The following is an 18,189-nucleotide window of genomic DNA, read 5'->3' on the forward strand; positions in this document are numbered from 1 at the left end:
GCGGCCCTGGGTTCAGCGCACGCCCCTGTAAATCAAATCCTGGTGCAGAACTTCGCGTTCGCTTTTTGGTTGTTGCTTCGCTCACACGTGTCATCTGCCGCTACTAGAGCTAGGTAAAGACCGAAGGAGAGGAAGATAGCATAAAACCACAGAACGAGGGAATAACGAGCTTTAGAAAGTGAACTTCTACGTTTTCTCCATGAAGCAGATAAGGGGCAGCGTGAAGGTTAGCTGCATTTCCCGACCTTCCGGGCAGCTGCTTCGGCAAAAGTGTTAAAACCCGTAGCAACTGACATTGGCGGCAGCACCGGGGCGCAGCCTGTGTAAACCTCAGCACCTCTCCACAAGTAACGGCTGAAGGCGCGTCAGGGCCAGAAATGACGGGCAACGCTGATGGAGCCGGGGGTGCAGGACGGGCCGGCGCCGCCTGAATGCCGTAGCGGATCCCTGCAGCCGGGCTGAGGTGAACCCTCGTTGCTGCTCGGTTACCTGACGAGCCGCCTTGCTGCCTGGGTTACTCCGAGTGCCTTTCAGCCACAGATCTGTGCCGCGCCGGCTCCCCCTGCTGGCTCCGCTCCCCTCGCTCCGAGCTCACCGGGCCGATCAGATGGAGCCGATCCGGCTCCCGTCGGTCCCAGATGACGGCGGGCCGGTGCTGCGCTCACCCGCAGGCACTGCGGTGATACGAATAAATAAAGCGAGGCAATATACGTACTCTTATTAAGCTGCTTCTTTAGATTACAGCTATCTCCTCCTTAAGGTTACCTTTTTCTAACAATGTTTATTGGAGCTCCTTCTGTGTTGGCCCAGGAAAACTGCTGTACTTACCAGCACAGCTCGTCTTCCTTAGCGATCACTGTCATACCCCAGAAACAAAAGGGAAAAAAAAGGAACTGGAGGACATTCTTCCAATTTAGAACTGAACCACTACTGATTGTTTTGTAGTATTTTTTCCAAACAATTTTTGCTATCATCTTGCACAGTAAGAAAAAAGAAATCCTAATCTGCTAAGCTTGTTCCAGCAATATGACGGTAATCGATGCCAAAGGCCACAGCCGTGTCAAGTTATAACAACTGTTTGTTCCATTCCACCCACAAAATCTACTGCCTTGTTCTACATGAAAATAACGTGGTTTGACATGATTTGTTCCTGATAAGTCTGCAGAGGCTGCTCCTCGCCACCTTCTCAGTGCTCTGAAATGGCTGCTACACACAGCCTGGAATTCTGTAGCTATTAGGTTTCAAAGCAGCTGCACTGTAATTCTGTGTCCTCCTGTTCAGTCAAAAAACGTTGGCCCTTTCATAGTCTCTCAGGACTTCACCCTCCCACACAGCTTTTCAAAAATAGTTGTTAACTGCAACTTTCATAGTGTTCTCTGACTGTCTCATAGAGCAAACCAGCGCCGCAAGCTGGAAAGGTGTTTTACTCTCTAACTTCATCTCTTTCTCTTGGCTCAAGCTCTTCCCCTGGCTGACCTTTGTAAAGGGCAGGACATCTGAACCCCTGTTCTTTGTACCCTCAGAGGGTTCACTAATCCTGATGGAGCTTCAACCTATGTCTTATACTTAAGTATATTAAGAAAGTGTTGGAAAAAGTAGTTTCAAGACCAACAGCTAGACCAGATACTGAGTTCTGTTGATGTAGGAGTACGGTATTTGCAGAAGAGAACAACTGAAAACTAAACTGGTCGACACATCTGACAAATCATGGCATACCTGTATCACCTGTGTGGCCCTCTTTTTACAGAATATACAACCAATGTTTGCATTATACATTTCACTTTCATAAATAAATATTTAACTATACAACGGAAAATATTATGCTTAGCTAATTATCTAATGATTTTTCTAAGATGCTGTGCCTTTTTATGCATTTTAATGTTCCGATACACATAGTTTAAATAATATTAGTCAGCCCTCCACAAACAAATTGCTAATTGAAATATTCAGCAAGGATTCAAACTGTCTGCTTCATTTACACTTATTAGACATAATACAATTCAAATTCTAGCATCTAAGACGCTAATAAGCTAAGCTACATTACAGCTTAACGACTTATTTTGATGTAGGAGTACTCATCCTCTGGTGGCTTGAAGGAGATTTTGCAGGGCGTTTTTTCCCCCCCTCATCCTTCTGTTCTGTTTAAATATTTAGTGAGGAACAAGAATCTCTGATTTCCCAAGGGGAAGTTATGTGCTTTAAGTGTCCCCCCATTACAACAGTGATCTTTTTTCAAATGCTGATGCGTTCTTTTAAAACCTCCTGGTTTAGTTAGCTTGCTCTTTACTAGTGTAGGAGCTATTTAGATGAGAGTTGTTGTGTTAAAGCTTTCCCAACAGTACCTGATAGGACTAGATGATCTTTTCCAACTTTAATGATTCCCTCCCTGATGTTTTGGTCAAGTTGCAACTGACATTTTCCTCACCTCTCCTCAGCTCGCACCTACTTTCTAGTGGGGAGATTTTTGTCCTTTCTGTGTGCAGCATCTTAGAAGCCAAAGATTTATCATCTGCTAGGAATTTTTAACTTTTTGAGAGAAAAGATTTTCTCAAATCCATTAAACATTGTTCATTATCTAGTAATTTTAGCTTTTCAAGAACGCAGATGGAATAAGGCAGTTGGCAGTTTCAGTTACTTAGTTGTTGTCAGTATAAATATTCTTACCAAAGATACTTTGGCTCTTCCTGCTTCTTCTGGGGGTACCACCTGTTTGACTCTTAAACACAAGAATGGACCTTTTCACATCTGAATCGTTGAAAATCAGAATACTACACAATATTGTGTGACGTTGTACAGTGCTGTTTTCTACACTCCATAGTATGTTCATAAAGTCTTACAAGATAATAAGAAATCAACAATATGTTATTTGCTTTGCATTACACAAGAAAGGGGAAAGCCAGGCATTACAGAAATACAGGACAGCACGAAGGACACAATTGAACAATAAGAATAAGCCATCAGCATAGACAGCAGTTGTCATTGACCATCACCTTTTTTTGGGTGTGGCACAGGTTTTTAAAGTTAAATTTGAAGGTGGCTGAGGTAACTTGAGAATATGTACAGTTGCAAGATGAAGAACAGGAGAAGTTCCTTTTTTGGAATGTAGAAAGATAAGAACCTTGTACATGGTGGAGAAAAGAGATAAGAAATATACATGACAAAAAGAGATGGTTGACACAAGCAAAGCCATTGGCTAAAAATGAGCTGTATATCAATCCTTTAATTGTGAAAAAACAATTGTGAATAAATTGTCTTTGCCAATTAGGAAAATGAAGCTAAACAAAAATACCAATTACATAAAGGCTATATGTTCATTGAAAAATGTATGCAGATCAGAGAAGCCTGCTAAGCAGAAAAAAATCAGCGTATTTAGATCCATTATGAATGAGAGAATTTGTTTTTGAGGCCAGGAAGGATTGTGGGATTGTTGTATTAGAATAAATAAAGTGTCCAGTGATTAAAAGCATTATTGTGGACTTAGGGGTATTAAACATCTGGACATAAGTGGTGTTAGACTGGCATTTGGTCAGGAATAGTCTTCTCCAGTGCAGAGAAATAAAACAAGTAAATCAGTAGAACAAAGGCTGCAGTTGAATGTGTTTGTGTATAAGATTGCTAAAAAAAAAAAAAGAACATGTGAAAGAACATGAATAGAAAACCAAAAATTGGACAGTTGCTGTAACGAAATGAATGTTGCATTGATAACAATGCTAACAGAAGAAACATAGCTGTATGAAATTGGTAGCGTTTTTATTTTGTTTATTCTAGTAATGGTGCTTCCACATTCAAGTTGAAGGATTGATTGCAACATTGTCTGTTCTGCTTATTAATTTCTCTTGTATGTTACCCAGTCATGTTTTTGGAAGTAAATATTGTATTTTAAGAGATCAGTGCTGTCAGAGACTATCTAAGGCAGGAGCTATCTCAAAGGGCCAATTTTGTTATGTCATGAAGCATATATGTTCTTAGTATAATAAGCCATTGTTCTACCATTAATTGTTTTTAGTTTTTTCCCCCACTGTCATTCTCATTACAAGTATTTTCCATGAAAAAGCAATAACGAAGATCCAACCATCTATCAACACAGAGGGAAATCTTACATGATCTTCTCAGCTCTAGCTGCTAACACTATGTTAACTCAAAATCAGGCATCCTACTGCTATCAAAACCAATATCAAATATTGTTGAGAACTGCAATATATAATGCCTTCAGAAAAACGTGCATCTGATTTCAAACATGATCTGAATCTCTTTCTTTTCCCACAGGATCACAGCTAAAACTCTATTAACTGCACAGTAAACTTTTGTTAGATGTATTTTACAGGTGGATATTGCTAAAAGTTGGTCAGTAACACAATAAAGCAGGAGATTAATTATATAACATGGTAAGAGAGACCTGGAACACCAGCATGGGCATAAAGCATTACTGTTAACATTGGCCTATTCAAATTACATACAAGGAACAGAACTTTTCTAGTCTTTTGCATTGTACATTCCTAATTTTACCTAATCTTTCAATTTTCAGGCAAGTTCTAGACATTATTTTCAGTCAATGCCTGTGAAAATTGTTCTGTCTAGAAAATCCTGTGTATGGAATCTCCATAATTGCTGTGAAATCATCTTAACTACTTATTCTGGAAGGAGTTGGAGGTGACAACTACCTGCTGTGACAGAGAAACTCTGAGCCAAAACAACACCAAAACATTGGTGTGTTCAGGAGTGTACCACTAAATACTGAAGACAATTAAGATGCCAGAATAGGCTTCTGGATGTTAAATCCTTTTAACTTCTTTTTACTACTCTTACAATCAATTAAGACCTGTAGTTAACTGTTGGTTGAAACAGAGCCTTATAAAGCTGAAAATTACTCAAGTTTGCAGCTGCAGAGACCTTAGTATTTCCCTTCATTCTGTTGGAAAATTTAGAAAGCTTCTCTCTGTATATACATTCATTCTATTGAACATAAATTGATAGGATTGTGTTGCCACGTGAAACAGAGGGAGACTATTTCTGATGAGTATCAACTTCTTTCTGATTTTTGGTTAAATGCACACATGCAGTTTTGATTTTAAGTTCTAAATACAGTCAGCTAATTTTGAAACTGCAACATGTTTTAGTAAAAACAGATTTATACAGTTGGGTCTTTAAAAGCCCAGGGATGGAGGCTGCACAATACCTCCAGGTCTGAGGAGCAGAGGGGGATAATCCCTTCTCTCAATCCAGCAGCTGTGCTCCTGTGAGTGCAGCACAGGATGCTATTGCCTTTCTTTGCTGCCAGGGCATGCTGCTGACCTAAATTCAACCCTTTTCAGTAGAGTTGCTCTCCAGCTAGTCAATCCCTTTATCTCTCATTTCAATTCTACTAGAGGAAGGTGATGTTGCTGGCCTTAAATTGGAAGTTTGGTCTCCAAATTCAGTGTTACTAAAGCTGGAATAATTTTGCTGTTGAATAACTTTGCTCCCATCCTTCTTCCATCCCTTTCTGAATAGCATTTGTGCTTTTAACATTGCTAAATAAAGCTTGCTCCTTTGCATGCCAAAGAGATAACAAACGCGTGACACCTGAGTCATTAGTAACATCAATACTCATCAGTAAATTAAGCATACTCAGCCACCAAATGAAGACAAAAACTAAATACTGCTATATGAGGAATATACTGCAGAGAATAGGACTGTGGGAAATGCTGACTTCAGGAAGGAAGCAATTAATTGGAATTTTATTTTTTAACCAAGTCTCTTAACACTTCTGAAAAAAATAATGATCTGCAGTACCAGGTTGGTAGGAGAGGTGGGGAAATAAAAGTGCTCCCCCATAGATGACCTGATCTATTTCCAGATCATGCTTTGCACCACCTGCCTGCCAAAGAGCCTTCTGCATACATGTCCTAAAGAGTGGGGAAAAAAAGAAAGGAGCCGCAGTCAGACCAAGCCTACACTTAGCACAGAATACATGGATGGCCGTTAAAGGAAGAGTAAAGCAACACATGATATTTGCCCTAATATCTCAATCTAGTATGCTCAAGGCCCTCCTCAACCGAACAACATTTGTTTTGTTTTTTTTTCCTTTTACAACTTACTTCCTGACTGACCACAAAGCACATTGAGGTCCCTGTCTTTCCTGAAAACACAGGCCTTACTTCACTAAGCATCTGCGATGTTGATCCTTGCTATCAGGTACAACTACACTGGGTCCTTTTGATATTTAAGCTCATCCACCAGCAGAAACAGCCACGAGAGGAGTGGGAGATAAAGCGGTAGCAATGGAACTGCAGAACTAGAGGACAGACTTCTGCAAAATAGCAAAGTATGATTCCATAGTATCTAGCTCCTACATTGAATGCCTCTAAATTTAAGTGTCATTTACAGTTACATATTTGCCAAAAATTTTGTTGCTAACTTACTGCAGTAATTTTACATGTGAGGATAGGAACTTAAAAACTCAACTTCTCTTCCAGTAGAATCCCACACTCAGGACAGTTAAAAGCAGATAACAGCCTAGAATGCCATCCAACACCTAATGAAATCTTATGATCTTATCTAACTTTCTTTTGTGTGCATCTTTGGGAAATAACTGTTTATATAACTTCATTATTGGTTTTCAATATGATGGCATTTAAGTTTACCTGCAGAAATGGAAACTTCTTCCTTTCCTGTTTGTATTCTCAAAAAAAAAAAAAAGAGACAGTACTCACAGTGTCACCTATCTGCAGTCTCTAATGAAGACTCAACAAAAGCCACAGGCTAGGATTAAAAGCAGGGAAAAAATAAGGGGGAGTAAGAAATCCTAACACTTCTCACCTCCTCCTGCCTCCCATGCTACTTACAGCTTAAAATGGACAGTTTCCTTCTTAAGTGTAAGATGATTAAGATGTCACAGGAGTTGGAATACCCCTTCTCACCTTTTTAACTGGGAGAGAGGGTCTCCATTTTCAAGTCTCCCCAGGTTGTTTTTTTATTTATTTATTTATTTATTTTATGTTTTCCTTTTTTTTAAAGGCATTTGTGGAAGTTGCTACAATACTATGACTACAAGACCTATCTGGACTTTTTTTTTTTTTAAATCCTAGTGTCTTGAAAATACTGGACCCATCTTAATTGCTTCACACACACATGCACACACACACTACTTAGTTCTTCAACTTACAGTTCAAGATTTCAGAACTCCCAAGTGCACAGAGCAAAGGAAAGAAACCCCAAACTAGTTCTTCCTCCACCACACCACCCACAAAAGATTTCTGCTTGGTACATCCACAATTCAGTATCAGAAGACACAGACGTGGCATTTCTGTGAAGGAATATTCTACATTAGCCCACTGAAAGTCTTTGCGCTCAAACTGTAGAGCTGTGAAATTAATTTCCCAGTTGATAAATACACAATATTGAAAAACGTGTGCAGTTTACCATTCTGCAGGTGGAACACTGCATGGAGGTGTCTACTCCTACCCTTGGGGCAGCCAGCCACTAAGCTGAGCAGATCTGTTAAGAGTTAGGAGAGAAACAGCAAGTTGGAGGCACATTCCTTATGACACCACAGAAAGAACTCTACAACTCAGTAAACATAACAAAGAGGTTGTGTAGCTCAAGCCTTCAAGAAACTAGAAAAGTAAAGAACAACAACAACAACAAAAAAAAAAGGCAAGCCTTACAAAGGCCCACTTTAGACCTTTTTCCTCTTCCAAACTTTTAATTGTAGTGTGTCAACAAATCTGACTTTTCCTGCGCTAATTCAACTTTAGACAAGCCTTTTCTGCCCTACAGGATGGGAACTGTTACTACGTATTTGAAGACAGGTTACTGAGAACAGGTGGGACGGGGCCCAGGAACTCTGTAGGTGACATACCTACCTCCTGTCACTGCTGGAGAACTGGCCACAAGTGACCCAAGCACTTGGAATGTCAACAATCACAACCAAGGCACCCACCTTTGTAGCCGAAGAAAGCTCATAACAGAGGAAGACATGTGGTGGAGGGTTTCTTTCGAAGGGAGATCCTCACCAATTACATTATGTAAGCAGCCTGCATGTGAAGTTGTACCACCTGATCAAGTTTGGCACCAGGCATGGGAATTTTAGTAATGCTTTGAGCTAATTCTTGTACTTTTTTCTATGGATTTTTTTCTATGGATTTTTTTTTCCCCACTATAACTTATTGATTTTATTTCAGACATAGCACTAATCAAATGTTCCTTACAAAAAGAAAACACCACTGCTCAGTTTTAGCAGTGCTCATGTGGCACTTTCTTCGTGAACTGATGATAGCAGCAGTAAAATCATTCTGAAGGGTGTGAAACTCATCCAACTCCGTAACTGATACATTGTTCATCAAAACTAGTTGAATTTTACCACGTTAAGAAAAAGTCTCAATTCTAAGACAGAGGTACAGAAACCAGCTCATTCCTAAACAGACGACACATTCTTCCGAGACTACAGTCCATAGCAGGCATCAGAGCACATCTACAGCTGATTTTAGCAAAATTCTCCCTTGAAGTTCCTGAAAAGAGGTAACATGTAACATCCTGCCCCACCCCGCTGCAGGTTCCCCACTTGCAGTTACATCTCCGCTCAGGAAGTAGTGCAGCCACGCAACCTAACTCTCTTCAGTTCATTCTTACAACCTGCTACCTTTAAAGACAGACCATTCTGCCAGTGCACTAAAAGCTGCCTTAGCAGTGGGAAGGAAGTGTCAACTAAAAGGGTTTAAATTATTTTCAGGCCAGCTACATCCTTGGCCTGTACTGCAAATGACAGCCAGGACAACATCAATCACTTGCCATTGGAGGCACTATTTTTTTTCCCTTCCTTTTAAAACAGGCAACCAACAACTTATTTTCCCAGTGAAACAGAGTTACACAAATGGCTTTATAGCAAATTTGAAAACATCTCAAAGTCGATGAAAGCCAGATTCTAGAGGGAGACAACAGGGGTAAAAAAAAATATCAATACACATGATATTTTAATACAAAATATTAGCTTTTTTTATACACAAAAGTCAGTTTTTTTTTAAAATATAGAACCTTAAAAAAATGAACAAATTGCTATCCACACACTATAAACACTTCTTTGTGCTCAGTTTGATCAAGTTATCAGAACAATTTAAACACCAGTCCATAGTTTAAACACTGCCTTGAAGTTTTATGAAAACTATGCCGCACTGTGCGCTACCATTGTATGTACAGTGTGAAGCGCCTTCTTTCAGCTTTAATACCAGAGAAGAAACTGTTCAGTTATCAGGTTCTTTGTGCAAGGATTTCACATTCTACTCATGCTCATGACAGATTTGCATCATTAATTACACTTCAGTTGCACTGGTATGAGCAACCACATGTAATTCTGTGAATGTTCACTGTAAGAATGTCCAATACATGGATTGAGATACATATTCTGAAAGTACAAGTTCTTGAGCTAGATAAAAGAAAACTTGGTACTGTTAGTTTAGGGGAAATGCTAGCCTGATTAACCAGAACTTAACAATTGCTAAGCACTGAAATGAATTTTGATTTCTCAAAGTTGAATAAAAGTAATTAACTATCATATTTTCATAGAGATGGGCTACATAGCAGGTGCATCACAGGATGATATGTAATCGCCCATTCTTTGAACCCAGAAACAGGGAAAAAAAATTCCCTCTAAGTTGGAGGTCTTAAAAGGTCTTGTTTTAACTGCAAATCATCCACAAGTTGCAGGCTGTTAGCCAAGTAGATTTAGGATGATTTACTTGCATTACAGTAATTTACACAATTGAACTTTATGCATACAGTACAAAACTATGAACAAAAAGGTGAAGCAAACTTTTTTATTTATATTCAGGTAAAAACATTAACCTGATGAAGTAAATTATTGCAGATTTGAGAAATCAGCACATAAAACAGTTGGACAGAGCATTGCTTACAGGTGCTTTATCTGTGTCAAAAGACAAAGGCTGAACTGTTTGATCCAAGCTAGCGCTGAGGGGAGAAAAAAAAACTACAAAAGTAACCCAGAACTTAGATCAAGAACAAGAAAACTGTTTACTCAAACAGGGAATTAAACAATTAATTTGTCTTTTAAAAAAACTTTACATCAATTCAAAATGCTCTGGCCTTACCACAATACACACTGGCCAGCCCAAACTGTTGGGACTTGAACTACATGAAAATCTTCCCAGCCTCTAGTAAGAGGCCTCTGCTGCCTGAATCACTGTGTAAACAGCTCTAGAGCGCCGACTGGTGAAGACTTCCACCAGTATATCCTACCACTACAGTAAACTATGCTATAAGAAAGGTTCTACCTAGTTACAAAGGCTGAATTATATTGACAATATATATTTGATTTCAGTAAAATTTAAATTATCTTAATCAGAGAAAGAGGCATGGAGCAATTAAATGCTCACGAGCCAAAACATAACAATTGTTGAATGTTGCACACAAAAGAACCAAGTGAATTGCACATCAGACAATACATGAGGATGGGTAAAATTAGAGGCAGGTGAGGGTACACAGAACTAGTCTACTAAACTAGATTCGTCAAATACATGGTGTATTTTAATTTCTGTACTTATGTACAAAAGTTGTCTTTGGAGGAAAAATTTCAGACTTCAGCTAGATGGATACACACAGCCCAGTATTAAACTGCACAGCGACATTTATTGTTCCAGCCTGGAAAAACATCCCTTTTTAAATTTCACACAGCAAAGCAAGTTAAAAACTTCACTCGTCAAATAAATGATAATTTAAACAAGAACTTGCTAAAGAAACCTTGTCACAACAACTTTTTAGGGCCTGAACATTTTAAGTCCATAGGGGCCTTTAATGAATATCAACCAAGTGTCTTTGTTTATAATCTGCAAGCCGTTTTTCTACAACAAGAAGGCGTAACACGTTTCCTTGACTCAGGTGATATATTTAGAAAAGAATCATGAGTTTCTCTTTTGCTGTAACAGGCAGACATTGCATTTTTCATTGTGATCAGGAAAGATGGAATGACTGCTGCCCTTCTCTTGCAGCTATCAAGAGTTTTTCACGCATTATCTCAATAGTTGAATAGTCCGGCAATTTGAGATAGTTCACACAAGTCATTACTGAGGGCAAGAAGTCATCTGGATTCTCTGTAGACTCAAATGTCTTCCGTACAATTGTCAGTGGAGGATTCAAACTTCGAAAGCCTATTAACAAGAGAAGAGATTCAGAATGACAGTGACAGAAGCACAGATTTTACAACTGGGTTCTCAGTCTGTGCTTTTAGAAGTGTAATGTATGACTTAACAAGGCCACAGAGCAAGCCAAAAATCCTTTCTGTAGATTAGCATTCCAGCATTAACTGTGGAAGAATTTGTGTGTTAAAAACACAACACATTATTTCCATATGCAGTTTCTAAGATTATCAGAAGTTATGACTGTTGTACCTCATTTTCTCCAGCAAAGGTTTTTGTACTTGTAACCTTCAATCCTGTCTATACTGTCTCTCCCAAAAAACTTCTTTTTTTCTTTTAAATCAACTTTTATTTAACAAACTCTTCCTTTAACTAGAAAAAGCAGAGAAGTAATGGAGATGTTGTTTTTACTTGCAAAACATTCAGCCAAAAGGGTGGCAAAAGGTATCTACTAGTGATCCCTAGCAAAGACAGTGAATTCCTTAGGTGTTTCCCCCTCACTACCTCTTGTCTAAATTCTGAAATTCAGAAGAGGAGTAATTAAAGTTTATCTTTATGCAAGTACTGTTTCTTTGCTAGGTAAGAAACATTTGTTTCCAGGAAGCAATGCATCGTTTTGTTGTCATCACAGCTTAAAATATACACCTCTTATAAAACAAATATAGTACTAAGAATTTTTGGTTTTGTTTAAATTAAGTCTGAATTATTTCTGTCCTCTAGGAGGTTATCTGGTAACCATGAGAGTTGCTCAAATAAAGTGATGAGATGAATGCCAAATTCAGTATCTAATTCTACCTGCATCTATCCAGACAATTCAAAACGTAGAAACAGCAAACATACAAAGCTGTAAAATAAGCAATTATTTTATTTCCCCTTTACTGAAGTAATCCACTTATTCTGAAAGACACCACTCATTTCAATTTGATGTACAGCAAAACAGAACCTACCTCCTACTGGCAGCCTGGGACTACCAGTCACAAACTGAAGAAACAGTCTCTGCTGCTCACTATCAAAGCTACTGAGAATTTCAAAGAGATACTTCACTGCTCGACTAAAGGGAAAAAAAGACAACTTTTGTTCAGAGTGAAAACAATTGCATATTATATTTCAATATATGTATTTCAAATACATTTCATAATTCCCATTGCTTAAGTGTATATTTAGATTTAAAAAACAGACTAACACCATATTACCTGTCATGTGTATAACCGTGATCTGGCCTGCAACATTCCATTAAGGTCTTGGCATCCCATGTGTCTGTTTTGCTGCCACATAAGAGTTGCTCCAACTGTAAAGTTTAAAAAATATATTTTTCCCCTTTAGAAATCAATGCAGAGTTAATAACGTCTGTTCTAACAGCTACTACAGTAGTAAGAAAATATTCTACTTTCTGCAATAGCTTGCTACAGAATGCAATGCGTCAAGCCCAGTGACAGCCTCATTTGCTGAATCTGCCTCTGCACCACCACCTGAAATGTGGCACATATTTTAGAGCAGACAACTGCTCTCAATAAGTAATTTATACTGGAGAACTGAAAACTGCCAAACCACCTTAACATTTGACATATTTTGCAAGTTCACTGACATATAGGGAATAGGAAGGATAGTATTTACACTAATTTTGTTGTGTTTTTGTTGGTGTTGTTTTTAGAAAACTGCTCTCTTCTCAGAGAGAAAAAGCAGTAATAATTATTAGGTGTTTCTGTCAGCAAGGTTGTTGGGTTAGTTCTTGACTTATGTTTTTTTGAGGGGGTAAGAGCAGTGTTTGTGTTTTGTTATTTTCCTTTGGTTTACGTCAGCTTATTGCACCTACTCTTTCTATGCACTTGGGCAGCTGACAGGCTATAGCCAAAGACTGAGAGCTTCTACAGATGTCCTTCTATGTTAAGTTCTTTATAATTACTTAGGAAGGGTTTATAAATAATGAGCAACAGAACTTAAGATCACCCATCACTGTCCTATTAAAGACGAGATATCTTACAACTCAGACTACTCCTGCTGCTTACTTTTCAACTGTATTTGTAGATAAGCAATGGAACAACATTAATATTTGAAAATTTACAATCACAAAACAGGCATTAAAATAAAACAATGACAGAAAAGAATCCCACGTATCACAAATACTTTAAAAAGGAGAAGCCTGAGTAGGGCATGTCTCAGAAAGAGTTTACTTTTTTAGTACCTTTACATTTGCTAGAGAAAAATAGTAGTATTTCTTCAAAGTAGTACCAAAAAAATTGTAAAGAATCACTACTTGCTGCAGATCTAAGCTTTAAGAAACCCTCACAATGCAAAGCATCAAGAACAAAGATTTTACGTGAAGGCTTGGCTGAAAGTTTTAGAGCATGCATTTCTTCCTGAAGTCAAAGGTGTGAGTTGATGAAGATAAGCAAACCCCTGGAAGTACAGCCTTCAAATGAACTCCCCAAAGGCAAAGTGCTAAAATATTCTCTTTTCTAGTCCAGACAGCCCTAGTTGTGTGTCTCAATTCAGTTTGCCTAAGAGCATAAGAATTTTACAAGAAAGCTAATGTGATGGGGATGGAAAAAAAAAAAGGCATCAAGACCAACTCCAAATACACACCCATAGCCATTAGGACATACTAAAAGGAATAGTTAGGAGGCAATAAAAGGAATTAAAGTTTCCATAACAAAATAGAACAAGTACACATAAACAGAAGCCTTTTTTTTTCTTTGAGAAAAGCCAGATATACTCATCTTTCAAGAAAATTGCATTTTTCATAATAAAAACTGAACAAAGAAATCTCAAATATATAAATATGCATATTTAAGACTACTACTTTTCTCCAGATGTTTGTATTAAGACATACCCAGTGCAATCAGGTTATAAATGTATTCTTAAAGAATGCTTTTACCAACCTCCTCAGGATAGAAGTACTGAAGATGACTGAGGGGGAAGACTGACTCAAATCCATCTCTAAAAGAATCAAACTGTCTGGCAACACCTTCATTAAGTGCCCAGAATATAACCAACTGCAAAGGGACAGCAAAAAAAGTTATTAAAAATGAAGTGCAGAATGATCACAACTGTACAGAAGAATAGAGCTGCAGAAAATAACTCCAGGTAAGTCTAGTCATACAGTCAGTGCAGTTGAAGCAATGTTTGAACATGAATTCATGGGGCTATTCTACAGCATTGCCTCACTTTGCCTTAATTCAGAAGTCTGTAGTGCTGCCTGTGTGCAGGTGCAGTGCAACATAGTTGCAGAGAATCTCTTATGCAGCCTGTCACTGTAGATTAGCAGAAGTCATTTGGAGTTCAAACAACCCTAACATCTAGAATACTCTAAATATGCCAAGTGTAAACAACACAGCTTTTATTCTTGATAAAAACAAAGCTAACACTTGGAACTCAAAATAGCTGGTTAAACTGATCCTGTTCAACAAAATATTTTCAAGCAAATCTAAATCTCTTTCAAGAGATTGAAACTCCAGAAGCCCACAATTCAAATTAGACCATTGACTACAATACTTTTTATCCAGAAAAGCATATTTGTAAATATCCATTATAGAAATGTCTCATTTTTGTAAGCCACAGGATTTTAAAACAAGGTGCACTGACTAGGATTCAAGAAGTTGGATTTTGGAGTCAGTAAGTTTCTGGTTTATATTAACTAGTACAGAACAGAAGCAATCAGAAAACTATTGCTGTTCCTAGTTCATGAGAATGAACTGAAATACATACAGAAATAATCTGCTATGAATTAAGGTAAGGAAGAATTAAAATGAAAAACTTTGCAGTCCCAGCTTTGCTTTCTACATACTCTGAGATACTCCTCTAAATTGTGGATGGTGACCGGTGTATCTTTTCCCCCTTTTTCAGCTCTATATTAGGAAACCCAGGAAGTGTGAAATCCAGCCCTAGATCCTCCACTGAGCAGCCATTCATAGTCAGAGTTTCCAATGCATACTGTAGACTTTCTTTGGTCTAAAAAAAATAAAATAAAAATCCAAAGTGAAAACCAGTGAGAACAACTTATTTATGTTAACAAAAAGTTATGCCTTCTGAAACAGTTTCAACCAGCATTTCTATAAGAATATTGCTGCTACAGTACTCCTTGCCTTTCTCTGTATTTATCATACATAACAGTAAGCCAAGACAAACCAAATAAATTATCGCAACCAATAAAACTAGCAATTCTGGAATTACTTCAACTTCTCAAATGTCTTTTATTTAGAAACACTGCTGCAGGAGAATGAGGTGTATAACATGTTAGAGCTCTTGGCTATGCTTTTTCCTTAGAATAATGAATAGCGTTCATATTTGGCATTCATACTGACATTTTTCAGCTTCCTTCCATCAGGTTTCTCTAACTTGCTAATAAATTAAAAGCAGTGATTAAGAGAAAGAGTGAGACAGGGAGATGAAGAGGAACAGAGGCCCACACGTTTGCAGTAACTTCACTAGTGACAAAGCAGATGCATTAGGAATATAAATTAGGTTATTAACACCTAAACCTATTGACATTAGATGCTAGAAAGGAGCATGTGTGCCAAAAATCTTCATCATTCCTCTGTAACTATAAATAGTAAAATTTACTGCTAAGATAACACTGAAAAAAGAAATTGGGATTCCAGTGCTTCTGTAAAACAACCTGTAAATTGACTCCATGTGTGAACAGACAACAGATCCACATACAGCTTTTTCAGTAAGGAAAAAAATACAATATTTTTATGAAAGTCTGAAAGATTGACTAAACCAACTGATGAATCCAGATCTTTCTATGTACAAAAAAAAACACTTTTTTTCTCCCCCAATATTAAAGCTGGTTAGCCTTTTCAAAGCAAACTAGAAGTTAGGACTAATAAGCATTATCATACACACACTTATATCTACTGCAAAATCCAAATGCATGTGAAGATGTACTCTGCCTTCCCTAGAGTTACTTTCCTACCTGTGTTTTGTCCTGCTCAAGTCTTTTCTTTTGTCTTACAATATCTTCAAGGTGATATATTGATTTGGCTACTACTGGATCAATACTGAACAAGTCATGCGACGTCAAAGAAGTTTCCTGGCGTAACATCCATTTATAAAAAGGAAGTCCAAGAGGAAGGTCCACCTATGAACCAAAACATTCAGTACCAAACTGTTAGACTTTAAAAATGTGATCTTTCATTGTTTTCTCTTGATTACATCTAGATTTTATCTAGTAATTCTTAGTTCTCTCACATACCAAAACAGTGTTTTTACCCAAGGTATTTACCACTGAGCAAACAGAAGTGACTGCTTAGAACATATACATTAGATTGCCCAGCAAGTTAGCAGGCAGTATAATAATGATTCCAAAGTGATCCTGAAATAGACTGGAAAGACTGCAACACATAACATTAAGACAATGAGGAAAGAATAAGCAAATGCATGTTAAGTCCTTCAATATGTACTACCCTTTTCCCATTAAAAAGCTCAGCTGCATTTCTCCAACTAAACTACTAGAGCCAGAAATAGTTCCTTGCAACTTTCTACATCTCTCCCCAGTTAAAAAAAATAAAACCTATTTCCAATTTAAACCTTTTAGAAGAACATTTTGTTTTAAACTCACCAGTCTAAAATCCATGATTGCCTTAGCCATTAGTTTTCCCAGAAAGCGGAACTTCATTTTAACTTTTGCAATGTGAGCTGGCTTAGCTGTTCTACCAAAAGGAAGTGCAAAAAGGCCTTGGAGATTATGAATATACTTGGTACCTTCTTGGCTTCCTAGTGAGGGAGAGAAGGGGACAGAAGGGAAATAAGTTCAACATATACACTGAGAGACTCATTCTAGACAAGAAACTACCATGATTATAGTCTGAAACACATAAAATTAAAAGAAAGAATTTGCAGTCTTACAATCAATATAAGAACAAAGTTGATAATTTAGAGGTAGTAAAACATTTACCTTTTGGATTGGCTAAAGTTACTTCTTCTCCCCTCCAAAGGCCTAAGTCTGCTCTCTGTAGTTCCTGAGATACAAGTGCATAGAACTCTAGCGTAGGGCCCAGGCCTGTACCAACCTTAAGAAGAGAAAGAATGCAGGGAGGAGAAGGAAAAAGGTGGGGGGAGAAAAATAAGTAAGTAAATAAGAGTCCATTAGATCAGTTTGAATTTCAAAATTCTGACTTACACTAAGAAATGTAACTCTTGATTAACTATAAGACTGCTGCAAAAAGCCTCTAGAGAATATAACTATACTAACAACATTTACAAAACAATAGCTCAGAAAGAGTGAATAATAAAAATAATGGGAAGTAGTATTTGCCACCTAATGATCATAAAAAAATGCAGCTTCACCTTGATTTAGAAAAAATACATACTTCACAATAAGACCGATCATGAAATTTAGAACAACACATCAGAAAGTTTCTTCTAGCAACTAAAAATCATAACCAAGTGAAGGAGGGATAATTAAGAATTTTGCAGAACAGCAGTGGGAAGGATCAAGAGTCTGACTAGGTCATTCTAGGAAAGTTGTAGCTTTTTTTTTATTAATCTTCAATTAAAAGGAGTTAAATTAGACTGCATTGACATTACTTACTTCATTCTCATACTGGATTTCCAACATGGCTCTTGAACTGCCTAGATCCTGCATCACAGATTCTGCCTGTTTCAACAGCTCATCTCTGTTCACAGTGCGCTACACATTAAAGAAGTTTTAAGTAGTGAAATTATGTCTGCAAGCCCCAGTTCCCAAGGCAGTTACAACAGGAAAAAAGTTGGTTATGCAAGCTTTTCACCCCATTCTAGCAGTTCCATAATTCAACAATTCTGAAATAATTTAATAAAATGATCATTTCTCCTATATCAAGACTAATAAGCAATGAAGTGTTCCACTGAAATTAGACTATATCTTACAGTTACAGCTACATAACTGAATGGGTACTTAATACTCCTGCTAAGAATCAGGTAGAAGGACTACAAGTTAGTAAAGAAGTGCTACTATGCAATGTTACATACCTTAAACTAACACAGTGTAAATAGAAAACAGTCAAAGATGCCAACTTAAGGAAACACATTTCTATCCTGCCCTCATATATTCCCTAGTAGGGTAAGTGGCAGGCTTAAAAAA

At 37.6% G+C, this 18,189-nt stretch overlaps 1 protein-coding gene across 1 annotated transcript in view; it reads right to left on the bottom strand.

Moving 5' to 3' along the window:
* Nucleotides 1-9,777: 9,777 nt before the first annotated feature.
* The window catches only part of LOC104912556 (E3 ubiquitin-protein ligase TRIP12-like), an 8,697-nt gene continuing 285 nt past the window's right edge, over nt 9,778-18,189 (bottom strand). The window contains 10 exon segments of the mRNA XM_010716413.2: nt 9,778-11,138; nt 12,074-12,177; nt 12,320-12,414; nt 14,006-14,119; nt 14,911-14,966; nt 14,969-15,074; nt 16,042-16,206; nt 16,687-16,841; nt 17,023-17,137; nt 17,659-17,757. Of these exon segments, the coding sequence (XP_010714715.2) occupies nt 10,942-11,138; nt 12,074-12,177; nt 12,320-12,414; nt 14,006-14,119; nt 14,911-14,966; nt 14,969-15,074; nt 16,042-16,206; nt 16,687-16,841; nt 17,023-17,137; nt 17,659-17,757 (1,206 nt within the window). The 3' untranslated portion in view covers nt 9,778-10,941.

This window comes from Meleagris gallopavo, chromosome 11 (assembly GCF_000146605.3).
Source record: "Meleagris gallopavo isolate NT-WF06-2002-E0010 breed Aviagen turkey brand Nicholas breeding stock chromosome 11, Turkey_5.1, whole genome shotgun sequence".
NCBI lineage: Eukaryota > Metazoa > Chordata > Aves > Galliformes > Phasianidae > Meleagris > Meleagris gallopavo.